The following is a 21307-nucleotide window of genomic DNA, read 5'->3' on the forward strand; positions in this document are numbered from 1 at the left end:
TAATTTTGTATACCATGTCAAAATCTTTCGAGACATGAAAAAGAGAACATAAATCCCATTTTTAAAATTTTTATAAGTGGGCAAATTTGATTTTCTTTGGGGACCTTGGATATTCATTTCAAATATTTTCTTAATTTTATTAGGCTGAACTTGATATTACTATGGCCACTCTGAGAGAAAAGCAAGCATTACTAAAGCAAGTAGAAGATCAAATACAAGCCTTACAAGATGAATATGACAAAGGAGTGAATGAGAAAGAAAGTCTAGGTGAGTAACTCATAAAATTTGTGGTGGCCAGGAGATGCCTGATTTTTTTTTATTTAAATTCAATTAGGCAACATATAGTATAGCTTCAGATGTAGAGTTCAGTCATTCATCAGTTAGGTATAACACCCAGCACTCATCATATCATGTGCCCTCCTTAATGCCCGTCACCCAGTTGCTCCCTCCCCCCACCCACCTCCCCTCCAGCAACCCTATAATTTGTTTGTTTCCTATAGTTAAGAGTCTCTCATGGTGGGTACCTAGGTGGCTCAGTTGGTTAAGTGTCTGCCTTCACTTCAGGTCATGATCCCAGGGTCCTGGGATCGAGCCCCCATTGGGCTCCCTGCTGAGCAGGGAGCCTGCTTCTGACCTCTCCTTCTGCCCTTCACCCCCCCCATACTATCTCACTCTGCTCTCTCTCTCTCAAATAAATAAATAATCTTTTTAAAAAAGTCTCTCATGGTTTTTCTCCCTCTCTGATGACTTCCCATTCCATTTCTCTCCCCTCCCCTATGATCCTCTACACTATTTCTTATATTCCACATATGAGTGAAACCATATAATTGTCTTTCTCTGACTGACTTATTTCACTCAGCATAATACCCTCCAGTCCCATCCACATCGATGTAAATGGTAAGTATTCATCCTTTCTGATGGCTGAGTAATATTCCATTGTGTGTGTGTGTGTATATATGTGTGTGTGTGTGTGTGTGTGTGTGTGTGTGTGTGTGTGTATCAGGAGATGCCTGATTTTTAAAAGTAGAGTCTTCAGGCAGTCAAATCTCAGCTTCCATCCAACATGTAGGACATATTTCCATGGAGGTACTGCACTAGCCTTCTCATGTAAGATTAGAACTGCACACATGGCATACGTTCAAGTCCTGTGTGGAAGGCTTGTTGGGACATGTTCCATTATAACATGATGTGGCATATGAATTTGATCCAGAAAATGAATACTACACAGACACAGAGAGAGCTATCTTCAGCCAGAGTAATGGAGTATCAAAGAGGAGCTGTTTGCACGGAAGAGGCAAACTTGGACTTGCTTCTGGAATGGGAAATAATGCTGAACTGGTGTGAGGTTTCATAGAGATGTATTGACACCATAAGCTAAGTAATGCTAATGGCGCTACAAACAAAAGCAGGTGAACAAACTTCTTATATTTTAGGAAAATACTAAATGACATAATTTGATTTTTTTTTTAAATTTTCTAGCAAAGACTATGGCCCTGACCAAAGCACGTCTGATACGTGCTGGAAAGCTGACAGCTGCATTGGGAGATGAGCAAGTTCGATGGGAAGAAAGCATCCAGAAATTCAATGAGGAGATATCAAACGTCATTGGGAATGTGTTTATAGCAGCAGCTTGTGTTGCCTATTATGGGGCCTTCACAGCCCAGTATAGGCAATCGGTGAGTAAACTCACTTTCTGTGAGGAGTGATGAGAAGCTGCTGAAACTGGCAGAGGCAGGATAGGGGCGATCATTTTCCTGAGTTTAGAGGGAGGCTCTCCGCTGTGAAGGTTCTCCATGATGGAAACTTATTTATACACTCCTCAGCCCTCCACCTCCCCCATCAGTCAGCAATGGGCCAGCCCTAGGATTTCCTTAACACATTCCTTCCTTTCCTTTCCTGCCTTAGAAAGTTAGTCATCACTTCCTTATGCAGCTCAAGAACGTAGGGGAAGAAAAAGGGCCGGGGAGTCCCCCCCAACTTATGATCAGAAGTGGCATCTGAAGTCAGCCAGGATGGGGGCACCTGGGTAGCTCGGTCGGTTAAGCGGCCAATTCTCAATTTCAGCTCAGGTCATAATCTCAGGGTCATGAGACTGAGCCCCACATCAGGCTCTGCGTTCAGCCAGGAGTCTGCTTGAGATTCTCTCCCTCTACCCCTCCCCTCCCCCCACGCCCATGCTCTCTCTCTCAAATAAATAAATAAATCTTTAAAGTCAGTCAGGATGAAGTGTTCTGAATTGGTGAGACTGCTACAAAGGGCTAGGCAATGGGAAGGAGCAGGAAATGAAATTATTTGGAGAAGATTTTCAGGCATTTTTATGAAATGCCTTCCGAAAAGGGTTTCATCCTTGCCCTTGAGTTATAAAACCTAGTGAGTACAGGACTCATAGACTCAACAGAAGGTTAGGGGTCATCTGGTGCCATGTGAGCAGTGCCAGTGGTGCTTTTGGACCGTCCCACTCACCGAAGCAGGTGACATGCTAATTTCTCTGCCCCATCTACTAATTGCTAGTAGCACCCACAGTCATTGTGATAACCCGAAACTTCTCCACATGCTTCCAGACTCTCCCAACAGGGACAGTACACCCCTGGTTGAAGACTACTGTGACAACATTTATCATTTATGCATGAGAAAACTGAGGTTCAGACAGGGTGAGTGACATGCCCAAAGCCACAGCTAGTTTGTGGTATGGTTCTAGGCCCCAAATCTCCTGATTGTCAGTCCACTTCTTGTGTCCTATGCCTTGATGCCAGGATGCATGTGGAGACCAGTAGAACTTACTTTTAACCATGACCTTTTGTGCGTATCCTCATTTACCAAGTGTTCCTGACTCTATACAAATAAGCTTTCCTCCTCCCACAGCTTATAGAGTATTGGATCCAGGACTGTCTGTCTCTGGAGATCCCAATCAATCCTTCCTTCAGTCTCATTAACATTCTTGGCGATCCCTATGAAATACGGCAGTGGAACACTGATGGGCTGCCCCGTGACATAATATCAACAGAAAATGGCATTTTGGTTACTCAGGGGAGACGGTGGCCTCTGATGATTGATCCCCAGGATCAGGTGCGTAATAAGTGCTTCAGATGAAGAGCAGTCTCCTAGCTCTGCTTAATGTTATGCTGTCTGTTCCAAATTCCAGAAGTGGACTTGAACACACTTGTAAGATGTTGGGGATTTAGACCTAGGAGGGAGTTTAGAAGTCTTCTAGTCCAAAGGGCACCTGGTGGCTCAGTCAGTTAAGTGTCGGACTCTTGGTTTTGGCTCAGGTCATGATCTCACGGAGTCTTGAGATCAAGCCCCCAGTCGGACTCTGTACTCAGCAGGGAGTTTGCTTGAGATTCTCTCTCCCCCTTTGCCCCTCCCTCGCTCATACACTCTCTCTTTCTCAAATAAATAAATAAACCTTAAAAAAAAAGTATTCTAGTCCGAGATCCTCATTTTGTGGAGGCAGAAGGTGAAAGGGAAGAGTCCAGCTGCTCCGCATACTTGATTTTGATTGGTTTTGTTTACGGGATTGACCATTAGTTTTCTGTTTTCTGTGGGAGCAGAAATTCATTCCTATATAGTTCTTGTTCCTAAAAGGTCTGAAGAGTCAGAATGAAGTCAGGGTAGGACGGGTTTTAGGGCAAGCCTGTCTGGAATTTACAGAATTCTATTATCTCACTCCTAAGTCCATGGATCATACTGTTCTAAATGGGGTTTAGAAAAGGGAGCCGTTGTCAGAGCAAGGAAGACAAGCTTGAATACATTAAGGATGGGCTTTTTCCTAGATGTGTCCCTTCTTCATTTGTTCCAAATTTGAATAAAAGGAAGAATCCCAAACACTGGGGGTTTAAAAGGTGTTTTTATTTGCAGGGGGTAGTATTTTATTTTATCTTTTTCATCTTTCAAACCTATTTCTAAATTAAACAAAATTTCTAAACTTTGCTCTAAAAACTTTCACTTTCTAGTCATTTATAAAACTCTAAGTCCAATGTCCTGCTCTGTGCTTTCTCAAACAGGCAAACCGTTGGATAAGGAACAAGGAAAGCAAAAGTGGCTTAAAGATCATTAAGCTTACGGATAGTAATTTCTTACGTACACTTGAAAATTCAATCCGACTTGGTTTACCTGTCTTACTGGAAGAGGTTTGCTTTTTACTTTCCTCTACTCCAGTTCGTCCCCAACTTTCAGACCATACAGGCTACACCTGCATCGTGCTAGAGACACCAGGCAGCTCCATTTGCAAATTGTTCAAACCAGTCGCTTAGCTCCTTAAACAGTGCACTATCACATGGGGAGCAATCCGTTGACTGAATGATTTCTCTGATTCCAGGCATGGTTTTGGTGGTAGTGGGATGGGCTCTGTTTCCTGACACTGCTGGTTCTTGGGCCCGGTTGTGGCTCTTGATGGTTAGCTGCCATGAAAGTGCAGAGCAGTAGTGCCATGGGGCCAGTGGGGACTGTCTACGCTGATGACGTGAAGCCAGCGAAACATTCCAGTGGGCATAAATATTATTATTCTCTATCCTTCTAGCCTTGCCTGACACAGGTAAGGTTCTGTAATGGGTCCCAGACCCTCACTCAAACCCTGAAGTTACACGGGAGGGTTAAGTCTCCCCAAACCTTTGGTGCAGTTATGTTAGCCCCAAACTGGATTCTTAAACCCCAGTTTACTTTGTAACACGGGAGGTCCCGGGGGAATTTCTTCTCTCACAGCGGGGCACAGAAGACTTTCTATGACATTCTGGCCCTGGACAGCAGGGCCTTATAACTGTAGCTGAGTGCTTTTGGAAGCAGGGGTGGGCGCCTGGGCAGCACCCCAGCCAGAACAGGATACTCTGACCAGGCCTGTCCTGCTTTCTGGGACTTGTCATTAGCGTTATGCACCTAGCTGCCCTTTACATTTGTAAAGTGGTCTTCTCCAACTTCGTCTCCACCTACTCATGGTATGAAATGGAGTTAGTCTCAACCAGCGTTTTTTAATGAAATAGATTTTTAAGAGCACAAAATGGTGTCATAGGTAGTAATGGAAATTTTATCTCATAAACTTGTGTTTTAAGAGAACAACTTACATTCTTGGGTATCATGTCACAGTATGAAATAGGTTTGTTAACTGTGGATTACAATCAAATTTTGACAGCTCCTGGGCCATGGGCCCCCATCACACTCGTGCTGACATAAGGATACCGACGGCAGTGTCTGCCTGCCTAAGTTCTTGCCAACAATCAAATTTGCTTTGAGGGAAAGAAAATAACTGTCATACAGCATAGAGGTCCACAAACTTTTTCTGTAAAGAGCCAGATATTTTAGTTTTTTTAGGCCACATACAGTCTCTGTACAAACATTATTCAAACAAATATTCTTTGTTTTGGTTTGGGTTTAGGGTTTTGTTTTTACAACCCCTTAACAGGGTGAAAATCATTTTTAGCTTAAAAGCCATACAAAAACAGGCCACAGAGGGCAGGATTTGGCCTGCACACTGTGTAGACTGCCATCTCTTGCCTTAGAACAGCCATGAAAGTGAACGTATCATTTGTCTGGGTCCTCTTGAAGGGCCACCTGCAGAGACCCTCCTTTCCCAGATTCTTCCTTATGGGGATGAATGGTATGCACAGTTAGTCTAAACAGCTGTATTGCCTTCCCATGATCTTATTTTCTTAGACTACCGAAAAGATAACCATGGAAAATATACACCGTTAGAGCCAGTGAGTGCACAGTAAGAGAAATATCAGATCACCGGAAAATTGCCCAAATTAAATTTGGAGGCCTAAGGAATTTAGAGAAATTGATCCCATCCATTTTAATGGCTTTGTGTGTGTGCGTGTGTGTGTGCCTGTGCGTGTGTGTGTGTGTGTGTGTGTGTTCTCTTTTAACTTTCAAGCTTAAAGAAACCTTGGACCCAGCTCTAGAACCCATTCTCTTGAAGCAGACTTTCATGAGCGGTGGACGGCTGCTCATTCACCTTGGAGACTCAGACATTGATTATGACAAAAACTTCAGGTTCTATATGACAACCAAATTGCCAAATCCCCACTACCTGCCTGAGGTATGAGCTGCTGGTCCGGAATTCCCAGCCTGAGTGGACTGTTACGTGTGACGGGTCTCTGAGGTTAGGTGGGCCCTCTCCCAGGCCCCCTTTTCCCTCCACTCTGCCATCCCCCTTCCTTCCACTGTCTTCTACTCTTGCTTCTCTTCTGCATCCTGATTCTGATTCTAGTTGCCCTTCTGCTCACCATTCAGCTGGACTTGGGTCCCTCCACACCTGGTCCCTAGGCGCTGCCCTGCCCGCGGCCCTGCACAGCTCTCCAGCGCGCTCTCTGCCTCCCTCCCAGCCCGCAGCTGCTTGCACAACACAGAGCAGCAGTCCCTTCTAATCCTTCTTCTCCCTCCTGCAGCTCAAGGCCATTTGTGCCCCTCTTGCTGTGGCTCAGAAATGAACCAGCGTTCATAATAAAGTTGCCGGCTTCAAAACTCTGGTGACTGGCACCGTTAGAGAATCATGACTCAGACATCCAGTGTGTCTGTACTTCGAGTTCTGGAGAAGGGGGCATCTTGTCCTCCCTCGGGACCTTAGACTTTGCAGGGATCTGTGTGAACCTTACTTCCACACGCACGTCCCTGAGCCACGACAGGATCCACAAGAACTACTCTCGTGCTGCAGAGCCCAAGGCAGCTGCCACAGAAATGAAGGCAGCTGGGTCTCCTCTCTCCCTTCCTGCACGGGGCTCCCCACAGTCCCTCGGTGTGGCCACAGCTACAGGCACGGCTGCACACTCCACAGGGTCTTCCCAGCCTGGCGGGTCTCCCCTTCTCCAACAGGGCCCATGCAATGAGGGAAAGAACTTCAACAAATCAGAACTAAGCCCCTCACTTCTCCCTCCTCCATCTCCCAAAAAATAAAATCCTTGCATATGCCATTCCAAATAGTGTCATTTTCCTTTTAGTCACTGATTTTCTCATAGCTGCCTGTCTTCACTAAATGTGCTCAGTTTAGATGAAATGGACACACTTCTTGAATAAGATGAGGGGAATGCCACTAAAAGCCCAGGTCAGCGTCGAGGGGTTTAATTTGCACAGCCACTGCCAGGGCTCGTGTCCCAAGATCCATCATGAAGTTTAGAAAAGTGACCAATGTGGTGACCTTACAACCTTCTCACTTACTTAACTTTTGGGAGGGAGCATCGCACACCTGACCCAACACTAGCTCTGTGACTGTGGGTCAGTTATTCTTTTTCCTGGATCCTCAAGTCAATTAACCAAAAAGTGGAGATAGTTCAAGGATTCATTGTGAAGATTAAATAAGAATAACATGTAAAATATGGGACATTCAAACACTCTTTTTTTGCTGTTAACTTTTCAAGTAATGTCAGAATGCTATAGAAACCATTTTTCATAAAAATATATATAAAGCTCTATTTATTATCAGTCATCACTTCTTTTTAACAAGGACAAACTATGTACAAGTCACTGTAACAGAGTGATTTTATTACCTCGTTTGGTCTTCACAAATACCCTGTGAGTTATAACTATTATGATCCCAATTTTTAAATCTCAGCGTGGGTGAGTGGCTTGTCCAGCACGCACTAACGGCTGTACCTGGAATCAGAACCCGATCTTTCTAACCCTCTGCTGGCTCACCTTTCTTTAAAACACCGTGTAGCATTCTCTAACTGTGGCCTGTGAGGAACAAGATTGTCACTCAGACTGCACGGAAAATCCTGTTAGGATTCTGTAAGACACAGTATGCTTGGTGGGTGTGTGGGTGTGTGGGTGGGTGGGTATGTTCACAATGAGACCCGAGAGGCATCCACGTGGGTAATAATGGGCCCTGTTCTACTAAGGAGAGCACTTCTTATTTTACCCTTCTGAACTTAAGCATTTTTATGTAAATGTATGCTTCTCTTTCAGGTGTGCATTAAAGTTACCATCATCAATTTCACTGTAACCAAATCAGGTCTAGAGGATCAACTGTTAAGGTAAAAAAGAAAAAAAAAAAAAGGCGGGGGGCGGGGAGGAGCAAGCTAAGTTTCCTAATATTTTGTTTAGAAATTGTGTCAAAGAAAACATTTTAATGTGTGAAAGCACCACTCATGAGTCCTCAGTCATAAAGATGATCGTAAATGACCAGGTTCTTCATGTCTTGTCACTTTTGCAGCCGCCGATCTTGTTCACAGTCCTCTCAAGGAGATCAGGGATATACCCTTAATTCTCAACCATGGGTTGGGCCAGGCCTTCAGCCCAGCCCTGCCTCTTCCCCTTCACTGGGGTTTCCATTCTTGGGCAAGTGATTGAAGTCAGTCATCATGTCGTTCCTTGAGATGCTTTGCTCCATACCTGTGCGAAAAACTCCCAAATATAGCTTTCCTGTTTTACTTGTCTACAGGTGTTTTCTTGTGTACTTAATTGTACCTCCATTTGTCTGCCTCAAAAAATTAAATATGCTCCTTCAGTATACTCTGTGATTAAATCTCCACTTCCCAAAAAGATTATGAATTGTTGATAGTAATTATCAGAATTAGCCAAGAGGCTTAAGAGACAAAAAATTTTAAGGGTTTATTGAAATAATAATATTTATATGGGTTAAAAACCCATTATATGTGTGTGTGAATATATATGTATGTATATGCATGTGTGTGTATGTATATACATACATTAACTCTAAAGGAAAAGATAATTTAGACCCATGTTCAAAATGAGTCATCAAGTTTATTGAGTCAAGTCAAAACTGGGTCAAGAGCATCCTGATTTGTTCCTATTATCACTGAGTTTAAATCTCATTTTCCTTGTTTATTTTAGGAATCTATTCCGCCAGCTGCTAACTTGCTTAACTTCTGCTAGGCTAACTTCTTTCCAGACAAAGGGTATTTCAGCACATTTTACGGACATGTTCTAAGGACATGGCTGAGCCGTTTCCATACCATTGCTCTTCCGTGAAGAGTTCCACTTAGTTGTGTCACAAACTGTCAGCATGTTAGACCGCGGGGACACGGAGAAGTGCCCTGGAAGCGAGAATGTTGAGACTCAGGTGGAGAGTACAGAATCCCTGGGTTCCAGTTTATACTCCTCTCTTCTGAAAAAATTATTTAAACATACAAACTTGAGATAATGATTTCTTTTGGTGTTCATAAAATAACTTTTAAAGTTTCTGAATTCAGTATATACATAACAAACGAACCGAGGCCACTCATCGTAGCCGGTAAAGCATGTGCCCTGGGAGTCAGCTAAGCCAGGTGCAAACCCAGCTCTGCCTCTCACAGCCACATGAGCTCAGGAAGTGACCCACTAGGGTCTGTTCCCTCATCTGCAAGCGGGGGTGGTAACCACAGTGCCCACCTCACAGGAGCATTCAAAAAATTCAAAGAGAATCCGCGTAAAACTTTAAGCAGGGTGCCTGGCACAGAGTGATGCTTAATAAAGATTAGTTTCTGCAAACATAGGGCTGGGAGCAAACTATGAAAGCACAAGTGAAGGGAGATCTAAGTTCACATGTTTAGACGGGTGGAGCTGGAGGTAAGGCTCCTTTATTAGACATACTCAAGGCTCGTTTTGTGGGAGTGGTGGGATTTCAGAATCTTCCATAAAAAGAATGTTCCAGGCACCATTTTCAGCCTGGCACAATCAAGCATTAGAAACAGAAATTGAATGATTAGGAAGATCAAGCACTGAGCAGGTTATCCGAAAAGAAGATGAGCAGAAGCTATGGGGACTGTGGTAGGTTTTGAAATACAAGATAGAATCAGAACTAACATGTCATTCAGTGAATAGCCACCGTGTAAACCCAGCAAAAGAGGGGCCTTATACATTAGGACTTGGCTAGTAACATTAGTACTCAGCCAAGTAGCAAAGAAAAATAGAAGCAACTTCAGGGCACTGATAAAGCCATAATTTAAGTATTCAAACTTTGGTTCCAGTGATGTGGTACGACTTGAAAAACCCGAGTTGGAAGAACAAAGAATCAAGCTCATTGTGAGGATCAACGCTGACAAAAACCAGCTGAAAACTATCGAGGAGAAAATCCTGAGAATGCTCTTTACATCTGAAGGAAATATCCTGGACAATGAAGAACTTATTGACACACTCCAGGACTCAAAGGCAAGTAAAACATTTTTAGTATGTCTAGAAATTGTGTTGCTTCAGAATTTACAACTGCCACTTTTGAGGGTCCTGCAAAGTTTTTACAGCAAGAATGGCAGCCACACCTGGGCTGCCAGGGTAGTGCAAGAGTGAGCCTGGCTGGCAGGGCCCCCACCCCCAGTGGAGGAGGAGGTAAATTGTAGACAACTGCTCCTCTTGTCTGCATTTTTTAAAAATTTTATTTATTTATTTGAGAGAGAGAGAGAGAGAAAGCATGAGAGCGGGGAAGGTCAAAGGGAGAAGCAGACTCCCTGGGAGAGGGAGCCCAACGTGGGACTTGATCCCAGCACTCCAGGACCATAACCTGAGCTGAAGGCAGTTGCTTAACCAACTGAGCCACCCAGGTGCCCTTGTCTGCATTTTTTTGATCAAGCATGTAATGTATAAAGCTTTACATGCAGGGCACCTGGGTGGCACAGTCGGTTAAGGGTCCGACTCTTGGTTTCATCTCAGGTCGTGATCTCAGGGTCATTGGGCTCCACATTGGGCTCCACACTTAGCACAGAGTCTGCTTGAGATTCTCTCTCTCCCTCTCTCTGCCCCTCCCAAAGCTTTACATGCCAATTGCTTAAGGAATGAAATATTTGTACAAGGTTCGTGATAGCATTCCTTGCCTTCTCAATGCCTACCACCACCACCATTACCCCCATGACTTCTTCCATAAAAACAACTATGTTCTTCTTTTTTGTTTTGATTATTTGGGGTTTTAATCTTTTCTCTAAATCATAGACTCGTATTGCTACTTCTTCAGGTTTTTTTTTAATACATTCACTGTTGTCTACACTTTTACCACACACATACATACATACACACACATACCCTCTGCCCATCATAGCCTCCCACTGTACTTGTATCCTGATTATAGTTAAACATCCAGTGTTTACATTGCCTAGAAGTATGAAGATCTGGCTGCAAGTGTTTTAGGGGGCTGAGGACAGGAGAAGAGCTAGGGTGTCAGTATCCATTGTGTATACATTTACCTAATCTCTTTGTTTTCATTATGGTACCCGGCCCTCAACTATCCCTGGCTTCCTTCCATCAAAAAAAAAAAAAAAAAAAAAACCCTCTCTTTATTTCCTCAAGGATGAAACTTCTATTTTTCAGTCAGGGTGAGGAAGGAACAACCCCTTGACTGGTGGGGAGATGACTTGGGAGTCTATCAACCAATTCTTATTTTAGGCTCTTGCCACTTCCAGTGATTGGATGCCATGAATTCTTATGCCTTTGAAGGGGATTCTATTGTACAAATTGGGTGACTTTTTGGCTTTCCCCTTTGCCAGGTTGGGAATCGATTTTCCTGAATCTGCTAAGTCATTACCACTCTACTTTCAAATTTCGAGTTATTGATATTTCCTCTCCCATTCTTCCTATCTTTGTGGGTTTGCACTGTTTTTAAAAATCCCTTTACTATAATTGTATCATGGTTTCAGTAGGGAGTAAGATAGGTACATGTGTTCCGACTGCCTTCTTTCTCTGTGAGCTGGTTTCGGTGTCTGCAGGGAGTTGCCTTGAAGATACCCCTTCTATAAGGTAGAGATAGGACTGATTGTTCCTGGGCTCCGTTTCCTGCCACTTCCTGCCTATAGTTTATACTCCCTTAAACTCCCAGAGCTCTCGTTTATTTTAAGTGGTTTGTTTTGTTTTGTTTTGTTTTAATAATCTCTACACACAACATGGGGCTCAAACCCACAACCCTGAAATCAAGAGTCGCATACTCCTCCAACTAAGCCAGTCAGGTGCCCCCCAGATCCCTCATTTTAAAATATGTGTCGTATTCCCTAATCACTGCTGAGGCCTCAAGTCTCTTGAGCATAATATCTGTAAGTAGTTACTAAGCTCAACTGAGGTGTATAGTCTTCTAACATTCTCTGGCAAAAAGACAAAGTAGTCCACTTTGCTTTGCTTTCTCTTTAGCCCTGGATACTTCATTATCAGGGCCTTGAGGTCCCCAAAAGAATAAAGGATTGTTTGTGGGTGGGTCTCCTTGATCCAGCTGCTCCTATATCAACTTCCTTTTCCTAGTCACATGTAAATGCTTTACTTGAGTCCAATATTGGGATTGAGGTTTTCCACTCAACTCTACCCTTTCTTGTCCCCTCAGGTTCCTAAGTGGTCAATACAGAGAGAGTTTGAGCCTTTGATTCCTGAAAAAAGCTCTTAATCCCTCTCTTCCCTCCCCTGGAGGACAGGGGTTGATAGTCTAGAAGTTAGCCACTAGCCACATGTGGCTATTGAGCACCTGAAATGTGGCTAGCCTGAATTAAGATATGTTGTTGGTGTAAAATACACACCGGATTTCAAAGACTTAATCAAAAAAAAAAAAGTTAAAAATCTCAGTAATTTTAAATGGATTATATGCTGATATAATCAACATATATTGGGTTCTGTTGGGCTAAATAAAATTATTGTTAAAATTAATTTCACTTGTTTACTGTTAATAAACTTAGAAAAGATAGAATTATATATGTGGCTCACATGTTTCTATTGGGCAGAGGGGTCTAGACAGAAAGCCTGTTCGGATTCCCTTTTAGCTGTCCTCCCAATAGAGCCAATACTGAACAGCTGTTCCCACAGTGATTTTTCATGGTCCCTGCCCTAGATCCTTTGACTTTCTAGAGGCAAATCCCCAACCCAGGAATATCCATGGCTGAAAGAAGTGGGGGTTGGGAGAGGAAGACAGACAGGCAGTAATACAGAGACCCTGAGGGAGCCAGAGAGGGGAACCTTAGAAAGCCCACTGGCCAAAAGGCTCCCCAGAACCACTAACCAAAAACAGAAAACCAGAAGAACAGCAAAGACCTTGTGACTATCTCCAACAACTTAGCTTTATAACCCTTCCCAAACAATAGCTACTACCCAGGTTGCCTTATGTCTACACCTGGGAACGCTAGGGAAAGAAAGAGAATCTTAGTCTTCCTTGTTATTCCAGAGTGGGATGTGATACCACTTCCTTCCAGCCTCTCTCCACCCTCCTCTTTGGGGCAGTTTCATGGATGCCCCTTCTCCCTTCATACCTTCTTCTATTATGTGAACCCTATATCATTAGAGGACTGCTCATGGGGAGATCAGAGAGTACTCATGGGAGTACTGTGTTAGTGCTTCCCTTCCAGGAGTCACTCAAAGTCGAGTCTCAGAGAAGTGCTGCTCCAGCTTGTCGGGGCTGCTTGTGTTGCCTGTTCCCGGCTGCCTATTCCACATTCTGGAAGAAAAGAGGTCAGCTCAGAAGAAGGTCACAGAGTCCTGAGATTCAGTCGTTCTTTCTGGGGACCCTCTAATTATTATAATCACTAATTCACTGTGTCCTTATTTCTTTCCTAGACCTAACTGGATATATCCTACCATTTGTTTAAAAAGGGATCCTTAAGAACTTGTCTTCGTATTTTTATTCAGATCACTTCTGGTGCCATTAAAGTCAGGCTAAAGGAAGCCGAGTCCACGGAAATGATGATCAATATTGCTCGTGAGAAGTACCGTCCAGTAGCCACTCAAGGCTCCGTCATGTACTTTGTCATTGCGAGCCTCTCAGAAATAGATCCCATGTACCAGTATTCGTTAAAATATTTTAAACAGGTAAGTGTGTTGTTTTGTCAGCGAACTTTATCTCTTTGGTTTCCCTTTCAACCCCGTTGAGTTACTTTTGCCTCAGACAGTTCGTGAGTCTAGTTATCAAGTAAAACCCTCTAGGAGTTTGGGTTCAGACTTACCTGTTCAAGAGCGACTCCACCTGCCATGTCTTCTCAACACTCAAGTGCCCAGTATGCACAGAAAACTGCAGAGGAAGAAAAGAAAGATTTTCTCTTGGCCTCCTCGGCTAACTAGCTTGTTTGTTTTCCTTCTTGCCTGCCTTTCTTTTGTTCTTTTCAGAGTCATAGCTCCATGCTGTTTCTTTACACGTCTCTACAGTAATCCTACTTCCTTTCCACTGTTAGACTTTTCTGTGCTGTATCTCAAGTCTCTGACAGCACTGACCTTAAGCGAATTGGTTTCTGTATCTTTTATCCCCCAGAACTTTCTATACATAACAGGCTATCCAACTCCTCACTGTACCGCCCCAACTTTTTTAGACAAATCATACATGCCCTGGTCTCCTGTCCTTGGTTCCTTCTCACTCCCACCATATTACTGCAAGACTTTTGTTTTTTGTATGGTCTCTCTTCTTAAACTCATATTCACTGTTGAATCTCAACAGCTCTCTCATGAGTAGGATACTTTCACCCCTCATCCTCTTTGTGGCAGCATTCCCTCTCTCCCAAGAGCAAATGCAGTGTCACAAAACTTCAGCAAGCAGTGTCCATTTACCTGAAGATTTCCAGGGGGACAGTGAGTTTGCATCACCCATTACACAGCAGAACTTACTGAGCATCCCCAGTAGCGCCCCCTGTTCACCACCAGTTTCCCTCAGCTACCAGTTTGTGTCAGGGTTCACCATGTTTTATTTTGGCACCAAGCGTCATATCTTCACTGGATTTTGAGCTTCTCTGCTTCTTGTCAGGTTGTTAAAGAAAGCTCAATCCTCTTTTCTTCCAAGTATGTTAAATAACACCCCCCTTTCCCTTTGTCAACCATACTTGGGGAGAATTAACAAGGGCTTTCCCTTAAATTTTGGAGAAAATTCTAGCACATCTTCCCACATCCTAACAATGATCTTGGGGGAGTGCCAAGAAGAGCACATGAACTTACTTTGCCCTTATGTCTCTCACCCCAAAGTGATTATCAAATCCGAGTTAAGGATATGAAAAAACTGGGGGTGCCAGCTCGCTTCCATTTTCCTGTGTTCTGCCTCATATCAAGATGATGCCTTTTGAATATTGTCAAGAGTTCGGCAGTGGTTCATTTCTGAAAACTGGGGAGAGGAAGGGGAATGCAGAAAATAAATATCACTTATCAATTTGGGATGGATTCTGGACTTTTTCATCGTACAGTAGTCATCTCCTGTGCTGCTATTTACCCACTGAATACAGGCCCCAGATGGGCGGGAGTGAGGAGCAGGGATTTTTTTTTCTCCGTAGAAATGGAATTAAATGAGAGACATTGATAGAGCTCTCTCTTCGCACAGTTGTTCAATACAACAATTGAAACTTCTCTAAGGACAGATGATCTACAGCAGCGCTTGGAAATTCTACTGGAACAAACCCTTCTAACCGCGTATATCAATGTTTCGAGAGGACTTTTTGAACAACATAAACTCATCTACAGCTTTATGCTTTGTGTTGAGATCATGCGTCAGCAAGAAAACTTAACTGATGCTGAATGGAATTTCTTTCTCCGAGGTTCTGCAGGATTAGAAAAGGTACCTCTCTCTGAAGTTTGGACTGTCAATGTTATTCTAGATAGGGCCCACAAGCACCTACCAGTGCTCTGCAGTGGCTGAAGGTGATCCCTTTGGCCGTGTGGCCGGGCGGGGCAGGCACTGGGGGCCTAGGGGCCAGGCTGCCACTTAGCTCCGTCTCCTGTCTCCTGTAGCTGGGCAATGTCGGTAAATTTAACCTGTTTAGGCTGCAGTGTCCTCACCTATACAAAAGGGATGAAGGGAGTAACCGATGGGCTAGTAGATATGAACATGCTTTGACAAGTTGACCATCTTACAAATATGAAGAGTTAAAATTCAATAAATGTTGTAATTCACAGACTTGGCAATACCATTTGGGAAATCATGACTCCCTCCTGCCTGGACACATCTTTCATTATAAAGCACGGGAATTACTATGCTGAGCTGTTACCTTCTGGCACACTGAAATATGAGCTCTCCTGCAGTTTCCTTCTTTGTGTTCAACCTTTTGTCAAACTTGCTCCAGCTCCTTGAACTAGCCTATCTCACCCACACACCACAAATCGGGTGGCCCACAGAAATGAGCCACAGCCCTCCCAGTTCTTGCCTGGAGGTCCAGCTTAGCCCCACTCTAAATGCTTGGCTCGGTCCTGCCCACCTTGAGTCCCGCCTTTGGTCTCTGCAGACATGAAGTCTGCACCTGTTTGCCACTATGCGCCTGAGTAGATATCACCAGGAGGTTGGACTTTATGCCTTTTTTATTTGACTCTCAGGGCCCTATGCTCCCAGGACAAGACCAGACAAGACCTCTCCACCAGACGCCCTTCCTTCCCAATCCCCATCCATCTTGCCCCGTATAGATTCTAGTAATCCTTCCTTAATGCTATCTTAACTTCATAATCACAATTCATACTTCAGAGAGCTTGCTCTGTGTTTATAGAAATCAGCTAATTTATGCCTCCTACGTGAGTCCCTTATTTTATCTCTAGCCTGCAGACAAACAATTAGGCACAAAGAGATTAAAGAATTCGTCATGTTCACATACTTACTAGGGTTTGGAACTGATGTAGGAAAGACGGTAGGGTTTGAAGCCAACAGCCAAGAAAGAATTCTTGAGACCTCTTTGATGCAAAAAAGGTGATTTTATTAAAGCACGGGGACAGGACCTATGGGCAGAAAAGAGCTGCGGCCCTGGGGTCTTGAGGAGTGGCTGATTATATATTCAGGAATTGGGGGAAGTAACGAAAAGGGAGCTTTCAAAAGAACTTGCATATGCTAAAGAGGACCTACAAGATAATGGAGGCCTTGCCATTGTCAAGTTAAGGTTGTTTTCCCCCCAGCAAGGTATTAACATTAAGACAGTTAGGAGGTCCCTGGAAGAATGTCACATGTCCCACCCAGGAGTGGGGGGTGGGGAGAGGTTGCAGGGTGTCGGCTTGTGCTTTGTTTTTAGCCAACCTTCTGCTCCCTCATCAAGATAGGATTGGGGAGAGATCCGGCTACAAGGTGTCGACATTGAGACATTGACATCGAGGCAGTTGAGTCCCTAGAGGAATGTCACTCTGCCTGTTTCAAAAAGGACTTGTCAATGGGCTGTAGGTAGTATGGAAATTTAATAATTTTTCTTCTACCTTCCCACATCAGAACCAGCACTGGAACCCTCAGTCAGTCTGTAGAGCTTGCCCTCCTGCCCACTTCACTCTATTGCTATTAGTGGGTCACTCAGCCAGGCCCTTCCCACTGCTTTATCATCCTTCTATCCTCACAGCACCTTGTTAACAGCCTTGTTTACAGTTTTCTCAAGCAGATGCTTGAAGAGGGTAAAGAACTTTCCAGAATCAGATAACTAATGCATGACAGAGTCTGATTCAAACCTGTCTAAGCTTCCAAAGCCTGTGTCCACTCCAGTACCACCTGCTACTTCTCATGAGCAACATATTTTGAAAAGAAATGTACAATATGTTTTAAATGCCTTCAAACATAAAACTTAAAATTAGTCAGAAATCATCTTAAGAAACTTCTCAAAAATGTTTATTAAACTTTCTTTTCTTCCACCACAAGGAAATTGGAATGATTCTTGACTAATTTTTTATAAATATGTATGGAGGATATCTTTTATCTAGTTACTTTATTTAGTTACTAGTATTTTAATACTAGTATTTTCCATTTTTATCATAAATGCTACATAGCAATAGAATCAATAGAATAGAAAAGCAAACTGCATGATCACCTCAGTAGACACAGAAAAAGCATTGACAAAACCCAACAACTTTTCATCATGAAAACACTCAACAAACTATAAATGAAAGAGAATTCCCTCAACCAGATAAAGCGCACGTACACAAACCCACACTGACAACACACTTAGTGGTGAAAGCCTGGGTGCATTCTCCCTAGGATCAGAAACAAGACGAGGATATCTGCTCTAACCGCTTCTTTTCAACATTGTGTTGGAGATCCTTGCTAGCTCAATTACGCAAGAAAATGAAATAAAAGGCATCCAGATTAGACAGAAAGAAGTAAAAATATCTCTATTTGCAGATGACATGATTTTGTACATAGCAAATACTAAGGAACCTACTAAAAAAAAAAACTGAAGTATTAGAATTAATAAATGAGGGGTGCCTGGGTGGCACAGCGGTTGAGCGTCTGCCTTCGGCTCAGGGCGTGATCCCGGCGTTACGGGATCGAACCCCACATCAGGCTCCTCTGCTATGAGCCTGCTTCTTCCTCTCCCACTCCCCCTGCTTGTGTTCCCTCTCTCGCTGGCTGTCTCTATCTCTGTCAAATAAATAAATAAAATCTTTAAAAAAAAAAGAATTAATAAATGAGGTCAGCAAGGTTTCAGAATACCAGATCAATATACAAAATTAATTTGTATTCCTCATAGATGTTTGCAATGAACAATATGAAAATGTAATTAGTAAAAAACCCATTACAATGGCAGTAGAACATATAAAATACTTAGAAAGAAATTTAACAGAAGAAGCTCAAACTTATACCCTGAAAACTACAAAACATGTTGTAAGGCAACTCCTGGGTATATATCAGAGAGAATGAAAACATGTCCACGCAAAAAATTTGGACATGAATATTCCAGCAGCATTGTTCATCATAACCAACAAGGCAGAAACAACCCCAGTGTCCATCAACTGATGAGTGAATAAACAGAATGTGGTCTATTCATAACAACAGAATATTATTCAATCCTAAAGAGGAATGAAGTACTGATGCGTATCACAACATGAGTAAACCTTCAAACCATTAAGCAAAAGCAGTCAGTCACAAAAGACCACATATTATGAAATTTGGTTTGTATGATGTGTCCAGAACAGACAAATCTGCAGAGACAGAAAACAGTTTAGTAGTTGTTTAGGCTGGGGGCGTGGGGAGATAGGAGGGTAAAGAATGCCTGGGGTTTTTTGAGAGGAAATGTTCTAAAATTCACTGTAGTGATGGTTGCACCAATCTATGAATTTACTAAAGTATGTTGGATTGTATGCTTTGAATGGATGAATTGCATGGTATGTGAATTGTATCCCAATAAAACTACTTAAAAATACAGTATAGAGCCTCAGGCAAATACTCATGAAATTTTCAAGGGATTTCAGTCTATGATCCCAGCTGTTTCTCCGTCTCTTTTAAAACTGTTTACCCACATGTAAGTGCTTCATGGAATACTGCCAGTGATGTGGGAAACAAAGGCAGAAGAAAAATTATTACATTTCCTTACTACTTACAGCCCATTGACAAGTCTGAAAGCAGGCAGAGTGACATTCCTCTAGGGACTCAACTGCCTCATGTTAATGCTTTGCTAAGGGCAAAAGGCAACCTTAGCCTGACACCTTCCCCCCACCCACAGGATCCTGTAGGTCTACTTTAATGTATGCAAATTCCTTTGGAAACTTCCTTTATCTCTAACCACCCCCCCAAGATAATGTGTTGGCAATCATCCCCCAAGCATATGGCCCACCGATATACATCTGAAGGGTCTCATGACTAAGGTTTTATTAGACGGTAATAAATGACCTTTTCCCAACAATAGCTAGCCCCCACAAGGTCCTGGAAACCTTGCTTCCAAAATTCCTTAGAGACTTAGGCTATCCCTAGCCCCCTCCCAACTTGAGGGTGGGCCACTCCTCATGACCTCGGGGCAGCTCTCTCTGCCCACAGGTCCTGTCCCCATGCTTTAATAAACCACATTTTTGCACCAAAGATGTCTCAAGAATTCTTTCTTGGTCCTCGGCTCTGGACTCCACCCCACCTCACCTCACCTCACCTCACCGTAGCCCACAACCTCATCACCATGAAGCTAGTCTTTACGGGAAAAAAATCATTATAAGAATATCTGGAGGGTGGGAAGAGATTGGTGTGAAGAGTTGTGAAGTCGACTTCACACATTTAATGTTAACCCTTCACCAAATCTACTGCTTTCTACAAATGTCAACCCGGAAAGCTTTCTCCAGCTATACTTCTGAGCAAAGGTCTACAGGTAGAATTGATTCCACATCATTTTTGTCTCACCCTATCTAATTACTTGTCTTAGGCAAATGGTTATTTTTAACATGCTGTTGGAGCTTGCTTTTTCACTTAGACAAGGAGAAAACATATTTTGTGGTTGTCTTTGTCAATTATTACTCATTTTCTTTTTGTCTTCTAATAGGAACGCCCACCTAGGCCTGATGTTCCCTGGCTGCATCCTGCCATGTGGTTCGCGTGCTGTGACTTAGAAGAATCATTTGTAGTTTTTAAAGGACTTACACAATATATACTGTTACAACCTATTTCCATACAAATAGGTAATATGTCAAAAGGGATCTGCTATAGGGAGTTGTAAACAGGCTCATGAATCCTAACATTGATGTCTCTTTTAACCTCTTCTGCTATATCAATATTTTTCACTACAAAATTTGAATGAATGCTTGACCCATGAATTTTCATATCTTATATTTACTATTAACTCCATTTCAAGGGGATATAGTTACCTCTAAGAATTGCCTTAGCTGCATCCCATAGGTTTTGGGTGTGTGTTTTTTTTTTTTTTAACCTTTCATTGAAGGATTACATACATATGGAAAAGTGCACAAATCAAAATTATGCAACTTGGGGTCCAAGCGTCCAACTCTTGATCTCAGCTCAGGTCCTGATCTCAGGGTCATGAGTTCAAGCCCTGCATCAGGCGCCATGCTGGGAATGGAGCCTACTTAAAAAAAAAAAAAAAAAAAATTGTACAACTTGATTATCAAAAACTAACTATACTTATGAGCCACCACCCGAATCAAGAGCTAGTATAGTACCAGCCTCCCTGAATCCTTTTCATCACAGGACCCTTCTCCTCTTCCCCAGAGGTGGTGCTCTGAATTATAATATTCTGTGTTAATTTTCCTTAAAAGTTGTAATATGTAGCCCTATCAGTTCTAATAGTATACTTTTTAGTTTGAAAAAAGTATTATTGTTTATAATTTAATTACGTTATGGAAATTATAGTCATGGTTTGCATGAAATTGATTCTTTGTAATTTATTTTTTTTTAAGATTTTATTTATTTGTCAGTGAGAGAGAGAGCGTGTGCACAAGCATAAGCAGGGGAAGCAGCAGGCAGAGGGAGGAGCAGGCTCCCCACTGAGCAGAAAGCCTGATGTGGGGCTCAATCCCAGGACCCTGAGATCATGATCTGAACTGAAGGCAGATGCTTAACCAACTGAGCCACCCAGGTGTCCCTCTTTGTAATTTATTTAGATTTCAGTCTTCATAAAATGTTCCGTATGTTTTCTTAGATGGAAGATTCCATATGACCTTTAGCCCAAACTTATTGTGGTATTTATTTTATTAATTTTTTTATACTCGATCTGTCTGTTTCTAAGAGAGGTATCAAGGTATATGGCTATGATTGCCAACTTCTCTTTGAAATTCCAGAATT

General features: G+C 42.8%; 1 protein-coding gene across 1 annotated transcript in view; it reads left to right on the forward strand.

Moving 5' to 3' along the window:
• DNAH6 (dynein axonemal heavy chain 6) overlaps positions 1-21307 on the forward strand; it is a 201300-nt gene that overhangs the window by 136011 nt on the left and 43982 nt on the right. Inside the window, exons 53-62 of the mRNA XM_026481835.4 lie at positions 144-267; positions 1480-1676; positions 2863-3066; positions 4005-4130; positions 5867-6031; positions 7894-7961; positions 9897-10077; positions 13510-13689; positions 15176-15409; positions 20052-20187. Coding sequence (XP_026337620.3) covers positions 144-267; positions 1480-1676; positions 2863-3066; positions 4005-4130; positions 5867-6031; positions 7894-7961; positions 9897-10077; positions 13510-13689; positions 15176-15409; positions 20052-20187 — 1615 coding nt within the window. The remainder of the gene's footprint in view (positions 1-143; positions 268-1479; positions 1677-2862; positions 3067-4004; positions 4131-5866; positions 6032-7893; positions 7962-9896; positions 10078-13509; positions 13690-15175; positions 15410-20051; positions 20188-21307) is intronic.

Source organism: Ursus arctos, unplaced genomic scaffold (assembly GCF_023065955.2).
Source record: "Ursus arctos isolate Adak ecotype North America unplaced genomic scaffold, UrsArc2.0 scaffold_8, whole genome shotgun sequence".
NCBI classification, from domain to species: Eukaryota; Metazoa; Chordata; class Mammalia; order Carnivora; family Ursidae; genus Ursus; species Ursus arctos.